Source organism: Balaenoptera ricei, chromosome 2, assembly GCF_028023285.1.
Source record: "Balaenoptera ricei isolate mBalRic1 chromosome 2, mBalRic1.hap2, whole genome shotgun sequence".
NCBI classification, from domain to species: domain Eukaryota; kingdom Metazoa; phylum Chordata; class Mammalia; order Artiodactyla; family Balaenopteridae; genus Balaenoptera; species Balaenoptera ricei.
Window position 1 is genome coordinate 60,029,229 of NC_082640.1, and position 20,008 is coordinate 60,049,236.

Sequence of the window (20,008 nt, forward strand, 5' to 3'; positions counted from 1 at the left end):
TAAAGCTGAAGTATAAAGTTACCCTGGTTTTTCCTTGTCTATTTAGTAGAAAGAGCTGTGGTCCAACCTGGCTCTCTGCCATCTCTGTGTGACACAGAAAAGTCACTTTATCACTCTGGGCCTGTTTCTTCATCTCTGAAAAAGAGCAAAATTCTGCCTATTGTTATCCGCCATAGGTAATGGTAGGAATCTGTTCACTATTACTTTGAAGGAAAGTCTATATGGAAGAAAGTTCTAAGGGCTTCCATTTTTAGATGCGCTTAGGAGGACTTTGGTTTGACATCTGAGTGTAATAAATTCCTACTATTCAATTATTTGTTTTCAGGGCACCACATTTGTATGCCTTATAGAACCCACGCTTGGACATGCTGACGTCAGGCTTCGAGACAGCTGAGCCCCACTAGACACCCAAAAACCCATGGCTCTGGTTGCATCTTTCAACATGACCAGTCCACAGTAAGTAGCCTTGGGATCTGCTCTCTGTGGATACTGAGTTGGCACATCAGGATTGGGTGTACAGCCAGTAGCTCCTTCCCCAGCCCTGTAGAGATGGAGGGGCTCTAGGTGGTTTTGTCCTTGAGCCTGACATTAAAATAATGTGTTAAAATCTACTTTTTCTCAGAGTTACCTTATTCATGTCATCTCATTTTTTAGTTCAAATAGGCAGAGGAATTCTGCAATCCAAAACTGGGATTGTAATCCCATTGCTAATCCAGTGGGATTGCTAATATCAGATTGGCCGAAACAAGTCTCATGACTGAACACAGCATCAAGGGTGGGGAAATATACTCTTCCTTTTGATGGGAAGCTCCAAAGTCATGTGGCAAAGTGAGGGGTGCAGAACAGAGCCACTGATACGTGTTGTCCACCATACTGTTCTTCATATTCAAGACCAGGGAATAGTCCCAATACTCAGGCTATAATTGTGAGACCTTCATTCCCCCTAAAGGAGGCCTTGTCTCCTCCCGCTGAGATGATCCATGGCCAGAGGTGGTGCTGGACCACTATGACCATTGGCAAGAAGGGAACAGAGGGCAGGAAGGCAGGTGTAGCTTATTCCATGCTTCTCAGAGCCACATCCTGTTAGTTTCAGAAACTCACCCCAGCCCTCCATGAACATCTCATTGATCAGAAAGCTCTACGTGTTCAGTTTGGCAGTCCATAGTTTCCAAAAGAACAAATTCGACCCAGCATCTACTTTTTGGGAAACATCTGGAAGAGCCAGGATTCCCCCCATGAACACCCACACTTTTATTTCAATTGTTGAGAAACACAGAAGCTTCACATCCTGTGACTGTTCTGTCTGAAGATCTTGAGTCATTTTGTAAATGTCACACCATGATGAGTACTATTATCTGTGCTTGACAGGTAGCAAAGAGCTAAGGTTTAAATAAGGCCTACAAAAGAGAAGTGGGGCAGTGGAAATTACTTGGTGAATTCAGGTAGTTTAGGCAGCCAACCTGTGGTGTTCAAAGAAAAATCCCACTTTTTCCTCAATTATCTGGGATGATTCAAGCAAAAGAGAAGTAGGCAGATTCAGTTCCACACTTTCTGGATAACTGCCACTGTGTATTATTGGTTAGCTTTCAATGGTGGTTGGAAAAGTTTAGAATGTAGAACTGTCCAGCCAAGTGTAGGAACTTATCACTCCAGAGCCCCTCCCACCTGCTCCATATTTCTCACATCCATGTCAGATCACAGAGAAAGAGTAGAGCCTCTATTCCACCTCCTCATGCTTCAGCTGGAGAAACTGAGGCCCCAGAGGAGGTCCGCAGAAGTCAGCATTGGAATCGGCACCAGAGCCCCAGAACAGTGTATCACAGGCTGGGCCGCATTACAACTGGCCTCTCAGTGTTCCCTCAAATATTTAATTTTTACTCCTCTCCACTGTTTGGCCAGAGGCACAAGACCCAGCCCCTCAGATTCTACAAGATGAAATAGGGTCAAGGATGTGTTGGGGGAACCAAAGATGGCAGCCCAGGAAGTTAAAGGAAGATGACCCAGCCCACCATCTCCTCACAGTGTAGCTGTTGGTGTTTGGGAAGAAGAGTTCTTAGTTACTGAACACACTGCAGGATGTGTAATGTCCCCTTTCTTATTTATGTCATTAGTGACCTCCTTTGGTAATGTGACAGTCACAAATGCCTCCACCAATTGTCAAATACCTCTGGTGGGTTGGGAGGTAGTCCTGCCTCTGGTTGAGATGCCCTGTAATGCCAATGGAGTTGTGGGTTACTGGCAGTGCCCTAGGTGAGCCTGATGGTAACCTAGTAGGAGACCCAAAACCCCTCAGACATTTGTTCAAGTGACCCCCATTTCCTACTGTCAACCTTATAAAGGGAGCTGTAGTAGGACCAGTTTAAGTAGGAAGGGAGTGGCACCCAGAACAGCTGGCTCCTCCTGTCCTCACTGCCCCAAGGCTCACTTGGTCCCTACAGGCCTCCAGGTCGTCTCCCCAAGCACCAGCAGTACATCCAGTTGTGAACAAACACCTCTCTTCTCTATTGTGGTACAGATGGTAGAAACATTCCCGAGGACCTTTACAAAGAAACACGGGAGACAATTTAAAAGAATGTATTACTCCAACATAAAGTCTAGTTACTGAGAAGCCTAAAAGTCTAAGTCCTGGCTTTGCTGGTTGGCAGAGTTTCCATCTAGGTCTTTACCTCCCTTTGATGAAGGACCCTGCCCCCCAAAGCTCATATTTTAAGATCTGAGCATGCTTCCACTTTTCCCCAGCTGGTGAGGGAGATGTGGCTGGTAGGGCCTCAGTCCAGTCCCTGGGTTGGCCAGCGGGGAAGAATGGTGACCTCGCACTTCCCCTGCCCTCCTCCAGCACAGATTCTGGTGCATTCTCCGTCTTTTCCTTGGGGAATGGAAAAATCATTTTGTTCTTGAGGGATGTCTCTGCCCTGTTGCCATCCCCAACTCAGGCCTGCCACAGAAGGAGGAACTTCCGAAGTTGAGATCATCTCCCAACAAGTAGACGAAGAAACCAAGAGCATTGCTCCCGTGCAGCTGGTGAACTTTGCCTATCGGGACTTGCCCCTGGCTGCGGTTGACCTCTCCACGGCGGGCTCGCAGCTCCTGTCAAATCTGGACGAAGATTACCAAAGAGAAGGGTAGGTGTTTGTACCGTTGAGTAGCTAAGACATCTCTTGCATAACTCCCTGGGTTTCCATGGGTACCTCCAGCGAGGCAGCCCAGAGATGAGAGATACTGAATAGTAAGAGACCAGAAGTTCACATCAGGCCACCCCAGCTCTTCTCCTCAGACATTGTTTCCTCAGAAAAAAGCTGTGGGCACAGAAAATACCTGTCACTGATAGACAACCTATTAAGCGACATTTGCTTGGAACTCAGGGAATTATAAAATTAAAGGCTGTCGCACTCCATAATAGCCCATCCAACCCCCAATCTGGACACCTGGGAATCAAGAGACCAACAGGATTTAGTGTGACTCACCCAAGGTCTCAGCGCCTATAAAGAATGGATTTAGAATGTACTTTCCTTTTATCAAGTCTTCTTTCACCAGGGACGAGATGGGGAAGAAAGCATGTGTGCAGTAACATGCTAAGGGCGGGAGGGAATTTAGCACCATTCAGCCGGGAGCTTTGCAGACCTTAAAAAGGTCTGCTGCTTTTTCCAGTGAGGACAAATAGCATATGCTGGCCCCTGATTCAAAGGAGTGGCCCCTACCTACCCCTACTTAACTCGTCAATCAGATTGGATGCCTTTGTTCAATCTGGACAGGGGAGACACAGCAGTGACACTCTCCATTCACGTGGGGGAATCTGCAGGCTGGACAAGGGCAGGAACAGGTCCTTGGGTCGCAGGGCAGGTCAGACTTTCCCCAGCCCCACCCTGTTGCTCTTAGATGTAGACTTTTAAACATTGGCCAGGAGCTTGGGAGCCAGTTCTGGGCTACTCTCCTTCCTCAGATGCCACCGCTAAATATTTTGGAACATGCTGACAGCTTTGAATATAAAAACGAAGGGTTGCCAGGTTATTTTAGAAGCAAATGAGAAGCCTTAGCTACAATTAAATTTGCAGAGCTTGGATTCCCTGTGAGTGTTTTTGAAGGGCCTCCCCGCCTTCCTAAGATAAATTGCCTAACAATTGTGAAACCATACACCTTTTGCAAAAACTTCACCCCAGTGGCTTTCTCTGAAAATATAATTTTCTCCAAGTACTGTGCTTAGAGTCAGCAGGACATTGGAAACAAGGATAGGCAAACGGGTTGGAAATAGTTCAGGGTGGCCTGGCAGAGGGTGGCACCATTCTGAGCACGGGCAGCACCATCCGACCACAGGGCCAGCTTCTCCAGGTCTCCAGGTCCTTGGCTCCGCCAGTGATGTTGGCGGTCAAGCCTTCCTTGAGCACCTGGCTACTGTGCCACCGCCCTCTGGAGGTCAAAATTGGTAGTGCAGCCTGGTGTCCTGCCCCATCCATTCTCATGGACTCATTTCCCGCCCCACCAGCGCCACCTTTTGGCTCTTTTCAAGCTTACAGTCGGAAGGCAAGGAAAGAAGCGGGAAGACCTTGGAGGATCTAGTTCCAGACCCTATCCACACCTGCACCCTGTGGGCATACGCACCACAGGTGGTCCAGGCTTTGGGGGCACCACTCCTTAGCCTGAACTGGAGAAGGCAGAGTCCCTGCTTTGTCATTCCATTTGCTTCTGAATCAGGCCCCTGCAAGGTTTCTTCTGAGCAGGGAGAACACAAATGGGATGCCTGCAAGGCAGAGAGGCTCTTGATTTGGTTTGAGTCTCCAGGTGTGCCCTGGAAAGCTGCTCCTGCTGGGTAAATAGGAAGCAGCCGGGTGAAGGGATTTGCTTCGCTGCTGGAGTTCTCAGCAGCGGGCTCCATTGGCAGCCAGAGGGCTTCCTGGAGGAAGGAAGAGCAGGCACAGGACACAAGCCAGGTGACAAGGAAGCAGAACGAAAGCACACTGTGAAGGGGGGAAAAAGCCTCTCTTGACAAGCTTCTTGGCTCTTGCTGCATTTCCTGGGGTTTTCCCCAAATTTCCAACCTGGCCCTTTCTGAAATGATGCAAAACAACACGATTTACGGTTCTGGTAGGTCTTCAAAAAGCTTTGGTGCAAGTCTTGTCAAATACACCTCTTTCAACTAAGGGAAGTGTTATATATAGGAATGAATCTTTTCTGTAGGAAATGAAGGGACCTCAGGGACCCCAGCAAGATAGTGCCCAGCCACCCCGCCATTCACTTCTTTTGAGCTCAGTGGTATTTCAGTGCTTTTAAGTTTCCCAGAATCTGAGAATGTTAGAGCTGGAAAAAACCTTAGAAAGTATGTATTCTAAATATTCTAATAGGATAGCAGAGTCCAGAGAGTGGAAGGAACTTGCCCAAGGTCACACAGTGACAGAGACAAAAATAGAGCCCTGGCTCCTGATCCAGGCTGGCACTACTGGGCTTCCATTTGTCACCTGTCCCTTTACAACATCACAGTTGTGACTATGGTTAGGATACATTGTACATGATACCACTGTTAGGCTATACCATCAAAGGCCCTTAACTTTTTGGCATGCAGTCACTGAGATGTGGGTAAACCCCTAGGCACAGGTGGAAGAGTTTCATCTGTCTCAATCTCCTTGACTCTCCTAATAGCCCTTTGTCCTTCTCGTGGACCTGCCTAGCAGAGCTTAAACTGCAGAGCTATCTGTTGTCTACCCTCTTTGCTTCTACACACAGACTGCTGAGGGCTCAGGTAGGAAAGTCAGACAACTGTGCAGATTGGTGCTGTCTTAGTCTGGTGGGGCTGCCATAGCAAAGGACCACAGACTGGGTGGCTTAAACAACAGGTATTTATTTTCTCACAGTTCTGGAAGTGGGAAGTCCAAGATTGAAGTGCCAACAGAGTCAGTGGCTGGTGAGAGCTCTCTCTTTGGGCTGCAGACAGCTGCTTTCTCGCTGTGTTCTCACGTGGCCATTCCTCGTTGTGCGTGAGTGGAGAGAAAGAGTGAGCTCTGGTCTCTTCCTCTTCTTATAAGGGCACTAATCCCATCATTAGTCATTAGGGGCCCCACCCTGACCTCATCTAAACCTAATTACCTCCCAGAAGCCCCACCTCCACATACCATCACGTCAGCATGGGGTGGATGCGGTGGTTAGGGCTTCAACATATGAATTGGAGGGTGGGGGGGAAGGACACAAACATTCAGTCTGTAAAAGCACCTCCCAGACTCAAGGCCTCCAGTCTCAACTTGCTTCTCAGTTTTGCCTGACAGTTCTCTGTGGTCCTGGTTAACTTTCACTCCTGGTCCCCAGGTAGCCATTTCAGATTGTATCCATTTCCCCCAAGCCTTCTCTTGCCTCCAGCAGATGACCTCCTCTCCTCCTTCCCTAAGAAAGTAGAAGCAGTCACAGATGAGCTGCACCCCACCCCTCAGTCCCTCGCTTCCTCCCTTCTAGGGCCAACCTCACCTCTGAGTTCTGATTCCCCTCCTCTCACACCTTCTCATGAACTTTGCTGCATCAGTTGCATGCTCACACTGACTCGTCACACACTCAGGTCTCTCACATCCCCCCTCGACTCCACGTCCCCATTAGCTGCCACTATCTCTCTCTTCCTCTTTGCAGCCAAACTTCTTAAAAGCCTCATCTGCACTAGCCATGCCCCCTTTGCTCCCTCCCATTCATTCCTCAGCCTACTGCAGTCCAGCTTCAGCCCCATCCACACCGTGGAAGCTGCTCTCCTCAAGGTCATCAACGGCCTCCGTGTTGCTAGGGTCCTTACACTGTCCTCTGTCCAGCCTTTGAAAATGTCATCCACTCCTCGCCCCCCCCCCAACCCCCGCCCTTGAAACACAGTCTTGTGTGTCCGCTGCTCTATCATACTTTCTGGATTTTCTTCCTACCCCTCTGGCTGTCCATTCTAGGCCTTTTAAAACTTGTTCTTTCTCTGCTTTGTCCTTAAATGTTGGGGTTCTTCGTTTTCTGTCTTTGGCCATTTTAGCTCTACTAATTCTACCCACTGGGTAATTGCATCCACCCCCATAACCGAAATTCACATTCTTCAGCTTGTAACTTTCAAAGCCCAGTCTCTAGCACAACTGCTCTCTCTCTCTCTCTCTCTTTCTCTCTCTCTCTCAAACTCCTGGCTCTCATCCAGCTACTTCCTGGACATCTCCACAGGATCCCAGACACACCTAGAATCCTAACAAATGTCTGTGGAATTATCTGTTCTTCTACCTCTGAGTTGGCTGCATATTTGAGAAATGTTCTTGTCTCCACCCAAGTCATTGCTAAAAATAGCCTTTTTGGTGACAGCACTTAAATCCAGCCTGAGGAACCATTATCTGCCCAACCAGGACTTCTGGCCATCTCAAACCCAACAGGGCCCCAAACTGAACTGTCTTTTCCCAAAACATATTCTGTCTGGCCCCAGTCAGTGGATCTAGACTTACCTGGGTGGCCTCCCCAGCCTATTACCAGAGGGAGTCACGTGAGCATTTTGGCTCATTTACAATGACCCTCAGCCTCCTTCCTGCCTCAACAGGAGCCAGTGGCTTCCAAGACACCAAAGATCCATGAAGCCAGTCGGTCAGGCATAGTCATCACTGGAACTTGCATCCTTCTTCCTCCCCTGCTCTGGCTCCCTCTCGTCCATGTCCACTGCCCATGAAGCCGCTGACACTGACAGTGTCCACTGTGGGAACGCTAGTGCCCAGTTCAGGGCCTTTCAGAAACCACAAGCCCACAGGATGCCCATGCAAGGTGGGGAAGAAAAGCCTCCCCTCCCCCCAGACTCTGTACCAAGCTGTCAGTGAGCCCAGAAGTGGCTCTGCTTATGGCCACCGCTCTGGTCCTATTTGCTTCTGGCCTTCATTTCTGTACACCCAGGTCTCCAGTTCAATCCAAGGGGCTGCACTGGCACATCATGCCAGCTACACCATCACCATCGTCATCATCATCATCATCATCATCCTTTCCCTCCTTGCATCTTCCCCCCAGCCATGCGCCTCCTCCTTCAATAGTGATAAAACACAGATCTCCATGAATGTCTGCAGATGTGAACAGACACTCAGAGGAGGGGGAAGGGGAACAGAGGAGGTTCTTGAGCACGTCTGAGCCCCAGCCACAACGCCCCACTACATCGGTACCCTGAGAGACCAGCTTAATTCCTTCTCCTTCGTCCTCATGTTCTGTCATCTCCAAGTCCTGTACCTTTCTACTGCCCTAATATCTCTTCACTGCATCATCCTTCTCACAAAGGATTGGTAACCCTATCAGCCAGGTGCTTTGGACTGCATACCACAGGAAGCCTATCTCAAACTCAAACAATGAGGGTTTTCATCGGCCCATGGCCCATGGAGCCCAGAGCTAGGGCAGCTTTGAGGTTGGTCCAGACCCTCAACAGTAGCAACAAGGACCAGATTCCTTCTGTCTGTCCACTCTGCTGTCAACAGTGTTAGCTTCATCCTGATGCTGTAAGGTTCCCCTTATTTTTTGAGAGGGCTGCCCTTGGTAATCTAGCCACATCCTTCTTCATACATGTCTGGCAAGAGAGAATGGCTACCCATCATTCTCTTTTAAGAGCAGCAAAGAACTTTCCCAGAATCCTTTAGTTGCTCTCTCCTCACGTCCCATTGGCTAGAATTGGGTCACATGGTAAGGGGTATGGGAATCCACAGCCCAATCAGGGCCACCCCTTGAATTGTGTCATTTCCCAAAACACACTGCTGTTACCCAGTGGGTCAAGGGTGGGATGGATATTGGAGAATTCCCCACAATACACCACAGTCTCTAAGAAAGCCAAGCCTCCATTCATAGCTTTTGATCCAGAATTAGAACTTCCCTTTTTCCTTTCTAGTCATTGTTCGATTTGGAAAAGGTCTAGAAGCATGTCTGCCTTCTCAGACTGTTTCTTCAGTAACTTGGTTGGCTCGATTATTTTGCTCAGATACAGTTTGAATTGTGTTCACTATCCCAGGGGACAACGCTTGGTGTTTCCATGTAACCAGAGCCCCTTCTGCCTGGTTGCCTTTGGACATCACCCCATTCAACTGTGGGAAAGTGAGACACAGAACTGCTTCTCAGTGAACCAACTGTCCACCTTTGGAAGAGGGACACTGGGTTTGCAGGAGACTAACTCATGGCACAGACTGGGAGTTCTACTTTTTCTCAACCAGCTACAGTACACTGAAGGCCTGGTTGGTTTGCAGGGTCTGGGCTAGACAAGAGGCCACAGCAGACAGAAAATTCAGAGAAGCGCAGAACCTCCACCCTCGGGAAGCTCACAGCCGACAGGAAAAATGATGGTGACAGTATATGTGTGAGGAAGGCGGCGAAGGCAAGGGTCATCGCCCCCTTTTATAGAGGAGACTCTGGGCCACATCGAGAGATAGTGCTCCCCATCTTTTTAGTTGAAAGAGGGTGCAGAGAGGGTCATGGAAGAGTAGATAGGATAGTCTTTGTCAAAATATAAAAACAAAGTAAGAAATGAAAGATATTCAGCCTTTTGTAGTTATTTATATTTTAGGGTTCTAAGAGGTCTGACCTGATTGGTCAGGGCCAGACCCCCAGATGGGAGAAGCTTGGAGGAAGCTGGCTAGACGGAAAGAGATGTTATTGCTTGGAGATGATGCCAACGGCACATTTCTGCTGGAATTTGACAGTCAGAGGAAGAAAACCTAATGGTTTTGAGATGTCAGGCTAGGAAAAGATGACAGGGTCCAATATAGCAACATCTTTAAGTAAGGACTGAAATAATTTTAGATATGCCAGCAAACAAAGGCTGTAGGCAACGAGGGAGGAGGGGAGGTACCCCCTGAGCCATGACCCCAAATTCCCTTCTCTTTTCCCATACTGTGCAGCCCAAGGACCACCCCCTCCGGAAAGCCTTCTGTCCCCCACCTCACCCAGGCCAGAGCCTCTCCTTGGTGCACCCATAGCCCTTGACCTTCTTCTATCTCAGCACTTGTGACACTGAGCTCTACTCTGTTCTCAAGTCTGCCTCTGATACTGGACCAAGTGCTCCCTCAGGGCAGAGATCAGATCCTTTGAGCCTGGAACATGAGGGGTATTGATTAAATGAAGGAATGACTTGAGCGAGTGAGTGGATGAGTGAGTCTGTGTTAAGATAAGGATTAGAAGAGAAGGGGAAGGCCACTTCCATTGAGGGAGAGTTGGGGGCTGGCCCTAGACCTGTGTGGTGTCCAGGAAGAACCACAGGAAGGGACCAGGCTTCTCACTCCCCACAACTCAAGGCCATGGTCTGTGGCTGGCCCACCTTTGAGCATCCCTGCTAATTCCACACCCCCTCCACAAAGTCATCCTAAAAGAAATAAATCAGATTTGCCTCAGAACATGCCCACTTCACTTAGTACAATCTTAGCATCCTTTTAGAAGAAGGGAAGGCTTTTGGGGGTTCAGGGTTAAAAGGCAGTTCCATCCCTGCCATGACCTTGCAAATGCAAAGTCCAGAAGTTCTGCATCATGTGGCTTGTGAAGTCTTTGAGTCATTTTTCCCTCAAGGAAGAAAAAAGTTAAAAAGAGCTTCCTTATTCCATTTGCTAGATGCCAAGGAGATTTTTCTATAATAAAACTCTGCCTCTTCCTCTGGCACACCAGCTGCCCCTGGACCCAAGCTGACCCTGTGACCCACGACTCTTTATATTTTTCATAGGCTCAGGCGTCCATGAGGGTTCTTAATGTCCCAACCAGGAAATAAAGGTTTGATTCAGATCAAAAAGTATTTTCTGGTAAGCACAGGTGAGCCTATTTCCTGTAGTCCAAGAACTGCAAAGATTTTATATTGATTAAGAAGGCAGTAAGTTCTCAGATATATTATTTCTCAGCAAAATAAACCTCTTGTCCCCACCTACTCACAGGGCAGGGTGTACAGCCTCTGGAGAGCACTAGGTGGCGGCAGAGCACCTCTGACCACCTTCGCGTGGGCGCGTGAGCGCTGCATGGAACGGGGTGGGGGACTTGAAGCCAAGGCCAGGTCCCCCAAGGAAAGTGAACTGACTTTATGGGATTTGGGGGTCTCCAGTCATCTGCAGAGGCCCTTGAGATCTGAACTTTAGCCAAAGAGAAGAAGAGGGAGCTGGCCATCCCGGGATTTGCCAAGCCACAGCTCAGAACCAGAGAGAGCTGGACGGAGAAGTGGGCGTGGGGTGTGCCTGAAAGCCATAGCCCACTGGTTCCCACCAGGGTAGGAAGCTGACCTCATTCGGGCAGCCCTGCCCACAAAGCATAGCTCGAAGGAGACTCTCAGACTTCTGGCCAGTTCCCAGAATTGAGGACTCGAGGTGGGAGAAGGTCTTGTGGCGCCTTGGTCCAGCAGGACCCCACTCCCTCCCCTGAGTAGGCTTGAACCCCATGGAAGCCCTTCAGAGATGTGTGGGCAATGCCCTGGGTTCCCCCAAGTAGGAGCAGCCAGTCGATGGTGCGTGTTAGCCATTGTGTTCCCAGAGTGGGGTTGGTGGCTCGCCAAGCGGGGTGACAGCTCCTGGGCTGGGCTCTTGCCACCACACCCTGCTGTCTTTCCCAGTGCTTGCGTTTCCCAGGATGCAAGAAATCTGAGATTCTGGAACAAGAACATGTCAGACTCCCGTGACCCCAGCTGCACACGGCCCTCCTCCCTCCCTCCGCTCCAAGGCAGTGGGGCTAACCTTTAGCTCTGATTGCAGAACAGAAGCTGCTCGCTCGTATGGGAACTTCAATTTCTTCAGTTCCCCCAAGGGCTGGGAGAGTCACCTCTGACCTCCAACCTGAGAGTCCTCGTGACTGCAGTGCGTTGTGTGCTCGCATTTCTGGGTGTTTTGTGCTGCCGTGGCTTGCCTCTTGGAATTGGGTACAGGAACAAAGGGGATGCTTGACAGTGCTTTTCCCGCTCTTCTGGTTCTCCCTGTGAGAGTGAGAAAGAAGTACAAGGGTGTCCCTGTGGGTGTTGGGTTGATGGTTCTCATGGGTGGATATTTCTCTCTTTGAAGAAGTTCTGCACATGTGAGCTCATTTCCTTCTCCTGCTTTTCCCTCTCCCTTTATGTGTTTAGCTTTTCAGGGTAGTCTAGGGCAAAGAGCTCATTGCATAGTCTGAATTCACTTATAAGGCTGCAGGCTCCATGCGGAAGAAGGCCCCTAGCACCCTCCTGTGCTTACCACCCAGTACAGTGCCTGGCACTTAGTGGGCACGTAATGACTATGTGCAGAATGGAATGGATGTTGAAACTGCCCATGTTTAGATGATTAATCCCTTTTCTAATGCTCACATGCCTAAATCATCATAGTAGATATGAATGGTAGCTGTGTAGTAAGCATTATGTTATGGGCTTTACATATGTTATTTTTAATATTTTAGAACAACAATCCTGCAGTAAGATACTACTTATTCCCATTTGGGAGCTTAGGAAACTGGGGATCAAAGATCACACTCAGAGTTCAGGCAGTGGTGGGGCTACAGTTACCACCAAAACCTAGACAGATGGAAAAGTCTGGCTTTCCCCATTGTTTGTCAACAGAGAAAAAAATAGAAAGAATTGTCTTTTAAAACTACTAGATGAGTTAACATTTGTAAAGTGCTCGGAATAGCATACATACATAGTAAGTGCCTTTTAAGTGTTTGTTAAATCAATAAAAATAAAACCCAGGTCAGTGCCAGAAGTTGGATTTAAGTCAGCTTCGTGGCTTTCTCTGACAGTATTTTAATCCTCTGGAATAAATACAGTAAAGAAAAATAAAGTGGGGCCACAGGATGTTCTGCTGACAAAAACACCACCACGTCTGTGGCCTCCAGGCCGCAGGTGTTCAGCGTCACAGAATTGGAGCATCTCAGGGCCTGGAGGGGTTTCAACTGCCACAGTCCCGGGGTTTGAACTCAGATCCCAGGTGTCCTTGGAAGACCTATCAGTGAGATTCAAGGGGTCTATGCACCCCTTGGAATGTTATGCACAGTGTTGTAGTTTTGTGCACTGTTCAGGTATGGGGCCACGGTTTTCATGCCCTGGAGAGCTCTGCAACACAGAAGGGTTCTGAGGCTCTGGTCTAGCAGTGCCTCCCAAGGTCAGAGTTAAGGCAGGTTGGGGAGGCTCAGTGCCCCAGACTTGATTAAGGCTTCAACTACACCCCCTTTCTTTGGGGACTTGATGGATGGAAATCTCCATTGAGTAGGACTGGCAGGCCATCTGGTCTGGCCACCTACTGGGAAATAAGCTCTTCTGTGATCTTCCATCTCCTCCAGGGACACCATGACAGTCCACTGCCTGTGGGCTTTGCAGGCAACTTGGGGGTCTCCACAATCCCCATACCTCGCCACCGCCCCTTCCCCCCATCGTGCATCCTCCCGGCCACACCAGCCTGGCAGCCACACTGTGGATTGCCAGGGTGGGAGAAGCCAGACCCCCCCCAGGAGCAAACACAGCCCCTGCCATCCTGGCACTGCACAGAGCCATTCTGCTCTGCCTTTCAGAACGGGGCTGTTTCAGTGCCAGGCTTGGGAACGCTGCCTGATGAAGCAGTGACCTGGAGCCGCCTCCTTCTGGGCCACTCTCGTGGCTTGACCTCATATAAAGGATTCATCAGAAACTTGCCAGAGTTCATTTTAATATTCTAAAAGTTATCCTCTCGAACTTTTATGAAGACACCTAAGTATATAAAGCAGAAGCAGTAAGGGTACTCAGCCTCTCCTCCCGCTCCAGGGTTTCTCTGAGGCCTCAGGAGTGACTGGTGCACCCTCACAGTAGAACAGTCACCTGCCTGCCAGGAGATGCCATCTGGTTGTTGGTATTTACAGACCTTGGCAACCTAAGCCGGCCTCCTGGAGCTGTCCCCTCGCTGCCACTGCACCAAGATAGGAAATTGAGAGACGCCTGTCCTCTGGTGGTGATCCTGGGGGTAGCACCACCCTGAGAACCAGCTCTAGGGCTTTGATGGGCTGAATGCTCAAGAGATGGAGGAAAGTATCTTCTCTAATTAAAGAGTCAATGCTGATTGCCCTTTTGGCCCATTAAACTCTTTGAGTCATTATTTAATCACTCAGGGATTTTTTTTTTTTTTTTTTTTTTTAGTAGAGGGAAGGATTATTTATTTATTTATTTATTTTTGGCTGTGTTGGGTCTTCGTTTCGTGCGAGGGCTTTCTCTAGTTGCGCCAAACGGGGGCCACTCTTCATCGCGGTGCGCGGACCTTTCACTATCGCGGCCTCTCTTGTTGCGGAGCACAGGCTCCAGACGCGCAGGCTCAGTAGTTGTGGCTCACGGGCCTAGTTGCTCCGCGGCATGTGGGATCCTCCCAGGCCAGGGCTCGAACCCGTATCCCCTGCATTGGCAGGCAGATTCTCAACCACTGCGCCACCAGGGAAGCCCACTCAGGGATATTTTGAAGCTGGAAAGATTCTATTTTTCTGCTAAAACCCAGTCTCCTAGGAATATCTGAGTCATTTGAATTTCAGAGGGAATTTTATTAGTAGCTGGGATTTCCGAACACTGGGGCAGCTAGAAAGTCTGCTGCTTCAGCCCAGCCTCTGTTCTGGAGTCTTGGGGTCCATGGTCCTGCTCTTCAAGGAGCTGGAAGCCCAGAGCCTGCTTGGACTCTGGCTTCAGCCTCAGGTCTGGGCTAAGAAACCCTCGATGCCCCCAAACACATACACTCAGTCTCAGTGAGTGTCAGTGCTGCCCTCTGCTCCCCAGGGGGCCTGCCTGCTTCACCATTTCCGCAGTGTTGGGCCCTGCAGCCCGGCCCCAAGGGCTGGCTGGGGACCTGCTTGCCTTCCCTGCCTCATCTCTCCTGCACCCAGACTCCCTTTGCCGCGCCCTGCCCACCTCCTGAGCTACCCGTTACCTCTTGTTAAATCCAAAGCAGTGGTTGTCACCCAAATCACCCAGGATCTCACTGAGATGCAGACACTCATTCAGAGGGTGTGGGAAGACCCACACCCGCATTTCTAACAAGCTCCCAGGTGATGCTGATGCTGTTGGCCCACGGAGCCCACTGAGCACCAAGGACCAAGGACAGTGGTTCTCAATCTCAGCTGCACATTGGAATCACCTAAGGAGATCAACACATACTAAGGCCTGGGTCCCGCCCCATAGTTTGTGGTTTGCGTGGTCTGGTGTGTGTGGCCCAGGCACTGGGATTTTTAAAAGTGCTCTTAGTGGTCCTCGGATCAGCCAGGGTTGAGCACCACTGACCTGGATACAGATTGCAGCCTCCCTGCCACCACTCCTCAGCAGCTACTGTATCCCTGGACACCATCCTTTCTTGGATAGGTGGTCTCCCTCCATCTGCTTCAGTTGAGTCCTCCCCTGGGTGTATGGTCCTGGGGTTCACATAGAGTGTATGCAAGTAGCACCCCTTGAACTTGTGCACAAAGGGGGTTTCAGGAAGTCACCCCCAGACGGGCATGGTTGAGGGGCTTGTAGTGGAAGGCAGAGCAGAGGTGGGGGAACCACTGGGCTGGTGCAGGAGCGGAAGCACAGGACCAGGGCAGTGAGCATGGGCTCCACTTTGCGGCTGCCTTGGGGTTTTTTGGGAACTGCGTTGGTTGCCTCAAGGGCTGTGGGAACACCTGCAACACCTGCTCGGGGTGGGGTGAGGTCAGCTGCCCCCAGCCCTGAAGTGGAAGCCCTTCCGGGTGAGGCCTACCCGGACCACCTAGTTTAAAATGTCACCCTTCATGCCCCCCTTTCCTCCCACAGTACCCACCACCCTGTAGGACACCATCTCATTTCCTAATTCGCTATGTTTATTGTTTGACTCTCACCCACTGGAGTGTCAGCTGCCCGAGAGCCGTGGCCTGTGTTGATCACGGTGCCTGCCTAGCACATGGGGTGTCTGGCATTCACTTGACTTCCAGACCTTCCCCTGCCTGGTTTCTGAGTCCTGCCACCTTCCTGGCCCCTCCCTGGCTGCTTCCTGAGGCCGAGGAGTGCCGTGGTATCAGGGCCAGGCTCGCATTGCCAGCTTTGGACTACAGGTCCCCACTTTGCACCGACCACTTCCCAATAACCAAACCTGGGTCTGCTTAGGAAGTTTTTCTGATCAAACAGGAAAATAAAAAGCAACATCTTTTTTTTCTTTTTTTTGGCTGCGCCTTGCAGCACGCGGGATCTTCGTTCCCCAACCAGGGATCGAACCCGTGCCCCCTGCATTGGGAGCGTGAAGTCTTAGCCACTGGACCGCCAGGGAAGTCCCAAAAGCAACATCTTAACACTTGAAGCAGCAACATAAAATGACTTTTTGTTCCCATGGAGAGGCAGGTCAAGTGTGGAGTCTCCTTTTTAGCGGGAAAGCCTGCCACGTGAAGAAGCAAATGGTTTGTTTCATCCCTTTCTCCCCGTGGGACCTTCCTCTCAGGGTAGAAGGCCCGGTCTCTGAGGGGCGCACCCCACGCTTCTGGGCTGCACAAGGCACAGATGAGAACGGGTGTCCCGCTCCTCACGCTGGACGTGCAGGCGAGTCTTCCTCTGGCTGCTCAGCATGGCACCAGCCCAGGCAGACGGCTTTGGCAGCTGCCCTTTTCATTTATCACTGCGGAGGGTGCTTGCCTCAGATGTCAGGTGACAGTGAAATGGCATCAGTGTAGGGGCCACAGACGATTGGACTGGGTTTTAGAGAGGATGTGGAATTGGAGCTGGGTCTCCTCTGGGAACCGGGGAGGAGGGCAGGAGGGTAGGAGGCCGCAGGAAACTTCCAGAGGGAGTGCCGAGGCAGCTGGAGGCTGGGCGAGAACTGGGGTGAGAGGTGCGAAAGATTAAAATAGGGCCAGCAGAAGGGGGCAGGAATGTCACACTATGGGAAAAGGAGGGTTGACACTCTCTTGGGATGGATCAGGAGGAGAGAAGATCAGCCAAGTAATGATGGCCAAAGGTACCTTACAATTCAAAGGGTCTTTCATAGGCAAAAGCATACACAGCTGATAGCACCTGTGGGTGGAGCCTCCAGGATTCTCTGTGCCTCGACCAGGTAGGGGGCGGCTGTCCCTGACCACTCTGGTCCTTCTTTCCTGGCCTCCTGGACAGACACGCTCAGCCCTCCCACCGGTGTCCTTCACGTGGCCTTTCCTTTCCTGACACTGTCTTCTCACCTGTATCCCAGGGATCCCATGCATTCCTCTGACCAAATCCCAGCCACCCTCACCAGGCCCCCTCAAGACCCCTCCGCTCTGAATTTAGGGCTGTCAGTTTAGCAAATAAGAATAGAGGACACCCATTTAAATTTGAGTTTCAGATAAACAATGAATACATTTTTTTAGTGTAAGTATATCCTATACAACGTTTGGGACATACTTATACTGGAAAATCGTTGATTGATTGTTTATCTGAGATATAACTACTTGTCCTGTATTTTCTCTGGCAACCCTACTGAACGCCACATGGTGTCAGTTTGGGGTTTACCCTGTAGCCTGTCGCTTGTGAGTGGCCCTCGTGAACCTGCAGGAAGGTGGAGAGAAGTGGTTCCGCAGGGGACTTTGAAACCCGTCTGCAGCGGGTGAAGCAGGCCTTCATCGATGGCCTTCGATCTGGCCTCTGCTCACCTTTGTCCCCCTGTCTTCTGCTTGTCCTCAGTGAGAACCCTCTCTTCTGCCTGGCAGCTCTCCTCACTTCCCGCCCCACGCTTTTGGCCATGGGCGAGGGTGTCCCATCAATCATCCTCTGCTTGTCCAAAAATGCCTTCCTCCTCTTCCCCCATCACCTGAAAGCCAAATTTCCTTGAAGAGCCATGAGCTTTGTCCCACTTTCCAACAGCTGGGGCCTCCTTCAAGCTTTCCCTTGATGGACTGTGAGGAAGAAATCTCCCTGAAGCACCTACATTATTCCTTCGGGGAGAAGGGAGCACCTCAAGGCAGAGCTCCCCTTTCCAGAGACACCCTCGGGATCTTCAGGGATGGGTACCGGCTGCTTTGCAGCAGGCTCCAGCCAATTGCTCCCTCTGGACAGGAAGGACAGGGGGTGACGGCCGAATCTTTGGGCCATCAGATAATTTATCATCATCGTCACCATCACCATCACCATCACCACCATCATCACCATCACCATCACCATCACCATCACCACCATCATCACCATCACCATCACCATCACCATCACCATCACCACCATCATCACCATCACCATCAACATCACCATCACCATCACCACCATCATCACCATCACCATCACCATCACCATCACCATCACCATCACCATCACCATCACCATCACCATCACCATCAGCTACATGGTGCTTTACAGGTCAGATACATTTTCTCATTTAACTTTCAATAACCCTGGAGGCTAAGGAGTTTTACAGATGGGGAGGCTCAAGTCCAGAGTGCCTTTGACATGGTCCCGGGAGGCCGAAGGCTAAACCAGAAGTGAGGACTCCCCAGCCAGTGCTGCCTCTGGTGTTCTAGGGCACCTAATTCTTCCTCATCAAGGCAGGCAGGCGGGTCCAGCTTGTAAATAACCCACCAAGTCAGTGAGGTTTGACTTCACCATCCCCATGCCCCCTTAGAGGCACCCCCTTTTCACCAGGATCTTGTGTTCCTGAAGGGAGCAGATCAAATGCCCTAAGGGGCCCACCAGCTCTGAGATTCTGTGCCTTCTCTCCACTTCCAAACCTACTCAGGAAAGATTTCATCGTCGGTGGCCTCATGTCTATGTATGAACGCTCATGATCATCTAGTCATAGGTTTCCCAAAAGACGGTCCGTAGAACACTAGTCCCTCCAGGTGCTACATGACAAAAGGGTGCGTGGGCCAGTGAGTTTGGGAAAAACTGATACTGTAATCCCTTTTGGAGCACAATGATGCATGATAGCATATTAATGGCACTAAAATGTCCTGTAGAGAAAAATATCCACTTAACTTTTTTTAAAATAATTTTTTAAAAATTTTATTTATTTTATTTATTTATTTTTGCCTGCACTGGGTCTTTGTTGCTGTGCGCGGGCTTTCTCTAGTTGTGGCGAGTGGGGGCTACTCTTCATTGTGGCGCACGGGTTTCTCATTGTGGTGGCTTCTCTTGTTGCGGAGCATGGGCTCTAGGCGCATGGGCTTCAGTAGTTGTGGCTCGCGGGCTCAGTAGTTGTGGCTCGTGGGCTCTAGAGCACAGGCTCAGTAGTTGTGGCACACGGGCTTAGTTGCTCCGCGGCATGGGGGATCTGCCTGGACCAGGGCTCGAACCCGTGTCCCCTGCATTGGCAGGCGGATTCTTAACTACTGCGCCACCAGGGAAGCCCTATCCACTTAACTTTGACCCAAATTTTCTAAAACTTATCCAACCCTAGAAACTTTTTATTGAGTAACAATCATTAACATTCTGTGGAACTAGCATTCCTTACAATCTACTTTGAGAAACAGGGATCAGTTCAAATCTTTCCTTGTATAGCTGAAAAAACAGAAAATTCACTTACGAATTCATTGAGCATTTATTAGAGGTGGGCTGAGGGTATCCTAAATGCAGAGCCTGTGCTAGGTTCTGAGACCTATGCAGAAGTATAATATAATAAGTGTAATAATAATAATAATAATTCATGCAGCACTTACCACATAGCCAGGCTCTCCACTAACCTTTGCGGTCTTCCATCTTTACAAGAAGCCTATGAGATGTGGTTTTGTACCCATTTTAAAGATGAGGAGACTGAAGCACAGGGAGATGCTGTGAGCTGCCTGGGTCAGCCTGTATACTGAGCTCCATCTCTTAATGAGATGTTTCCGGTCTTCGTCATTCTACCTAGTGGCCCCTTGAAGAAGGCTGTGTTTCATCAGGAAGCACAGAGCCGGGGAGGTGTTGAGAGCAGGGCTGTGGTGGGGACCTCACCCCTTCTCAGTGCCTCCTCCCCCACTTTTGTCCCCGCAGGTCTACCTGGCTGAAGCCGTGCTGTGGGAAGAGAGCAGCCGTGTGGCAGGTATTTTTGCTCAGTGCAAGTGTCAACAGTTTCCTGGTAGCCTGTGTAATATTGGTGGTGATTCTCCTGACTCTGGAACTTCTAATAGATATAAAGCTTCTCCAGTGTGAGTAGCAAGAGAGATACATATGTAAATACATATGATGTCAATA

At 50.0% G+C, this 20,008-nt stretch overlaps 1 protein-coding gene across 2 annotated transcripts in view; it reads left to right on the top strand.

Moving 5' to 3' along the window:
* TMEM266 (transmembrane protein 266) overlaps nucleotides 1-20,008 on the top strand; it is a 137,843-nt gene that overhangs the window by 51,486 nt on the left and 66,349 nt on the right. Inside the window, exons 2-4 of one of the 2 annotated variants that reach the window (XM_059912681.1) lie at nucleotides 326-456; nucleotides 2,934-3,122; nucleotides 19,808-19,962. In XM_059912681.1, coding sequence (XP_059768664.1) covers nucleotides 419-456; nucleotides 2,934-3,122; nucleotides 19,808-19,962 — 382 coding nt within the window. In that variant the 5' untranslated portion in view covers nucleotides 326-418. Of the gene's footprint in view, nucleotides 1-325; nucleotides 457-2,933; nucleotides 3,123-19,807; nucleotides 19,963-20,008 lie in introns of those variants that run through there. The other variant, XM_059912682.1, reaches the window with a different exon arrangement.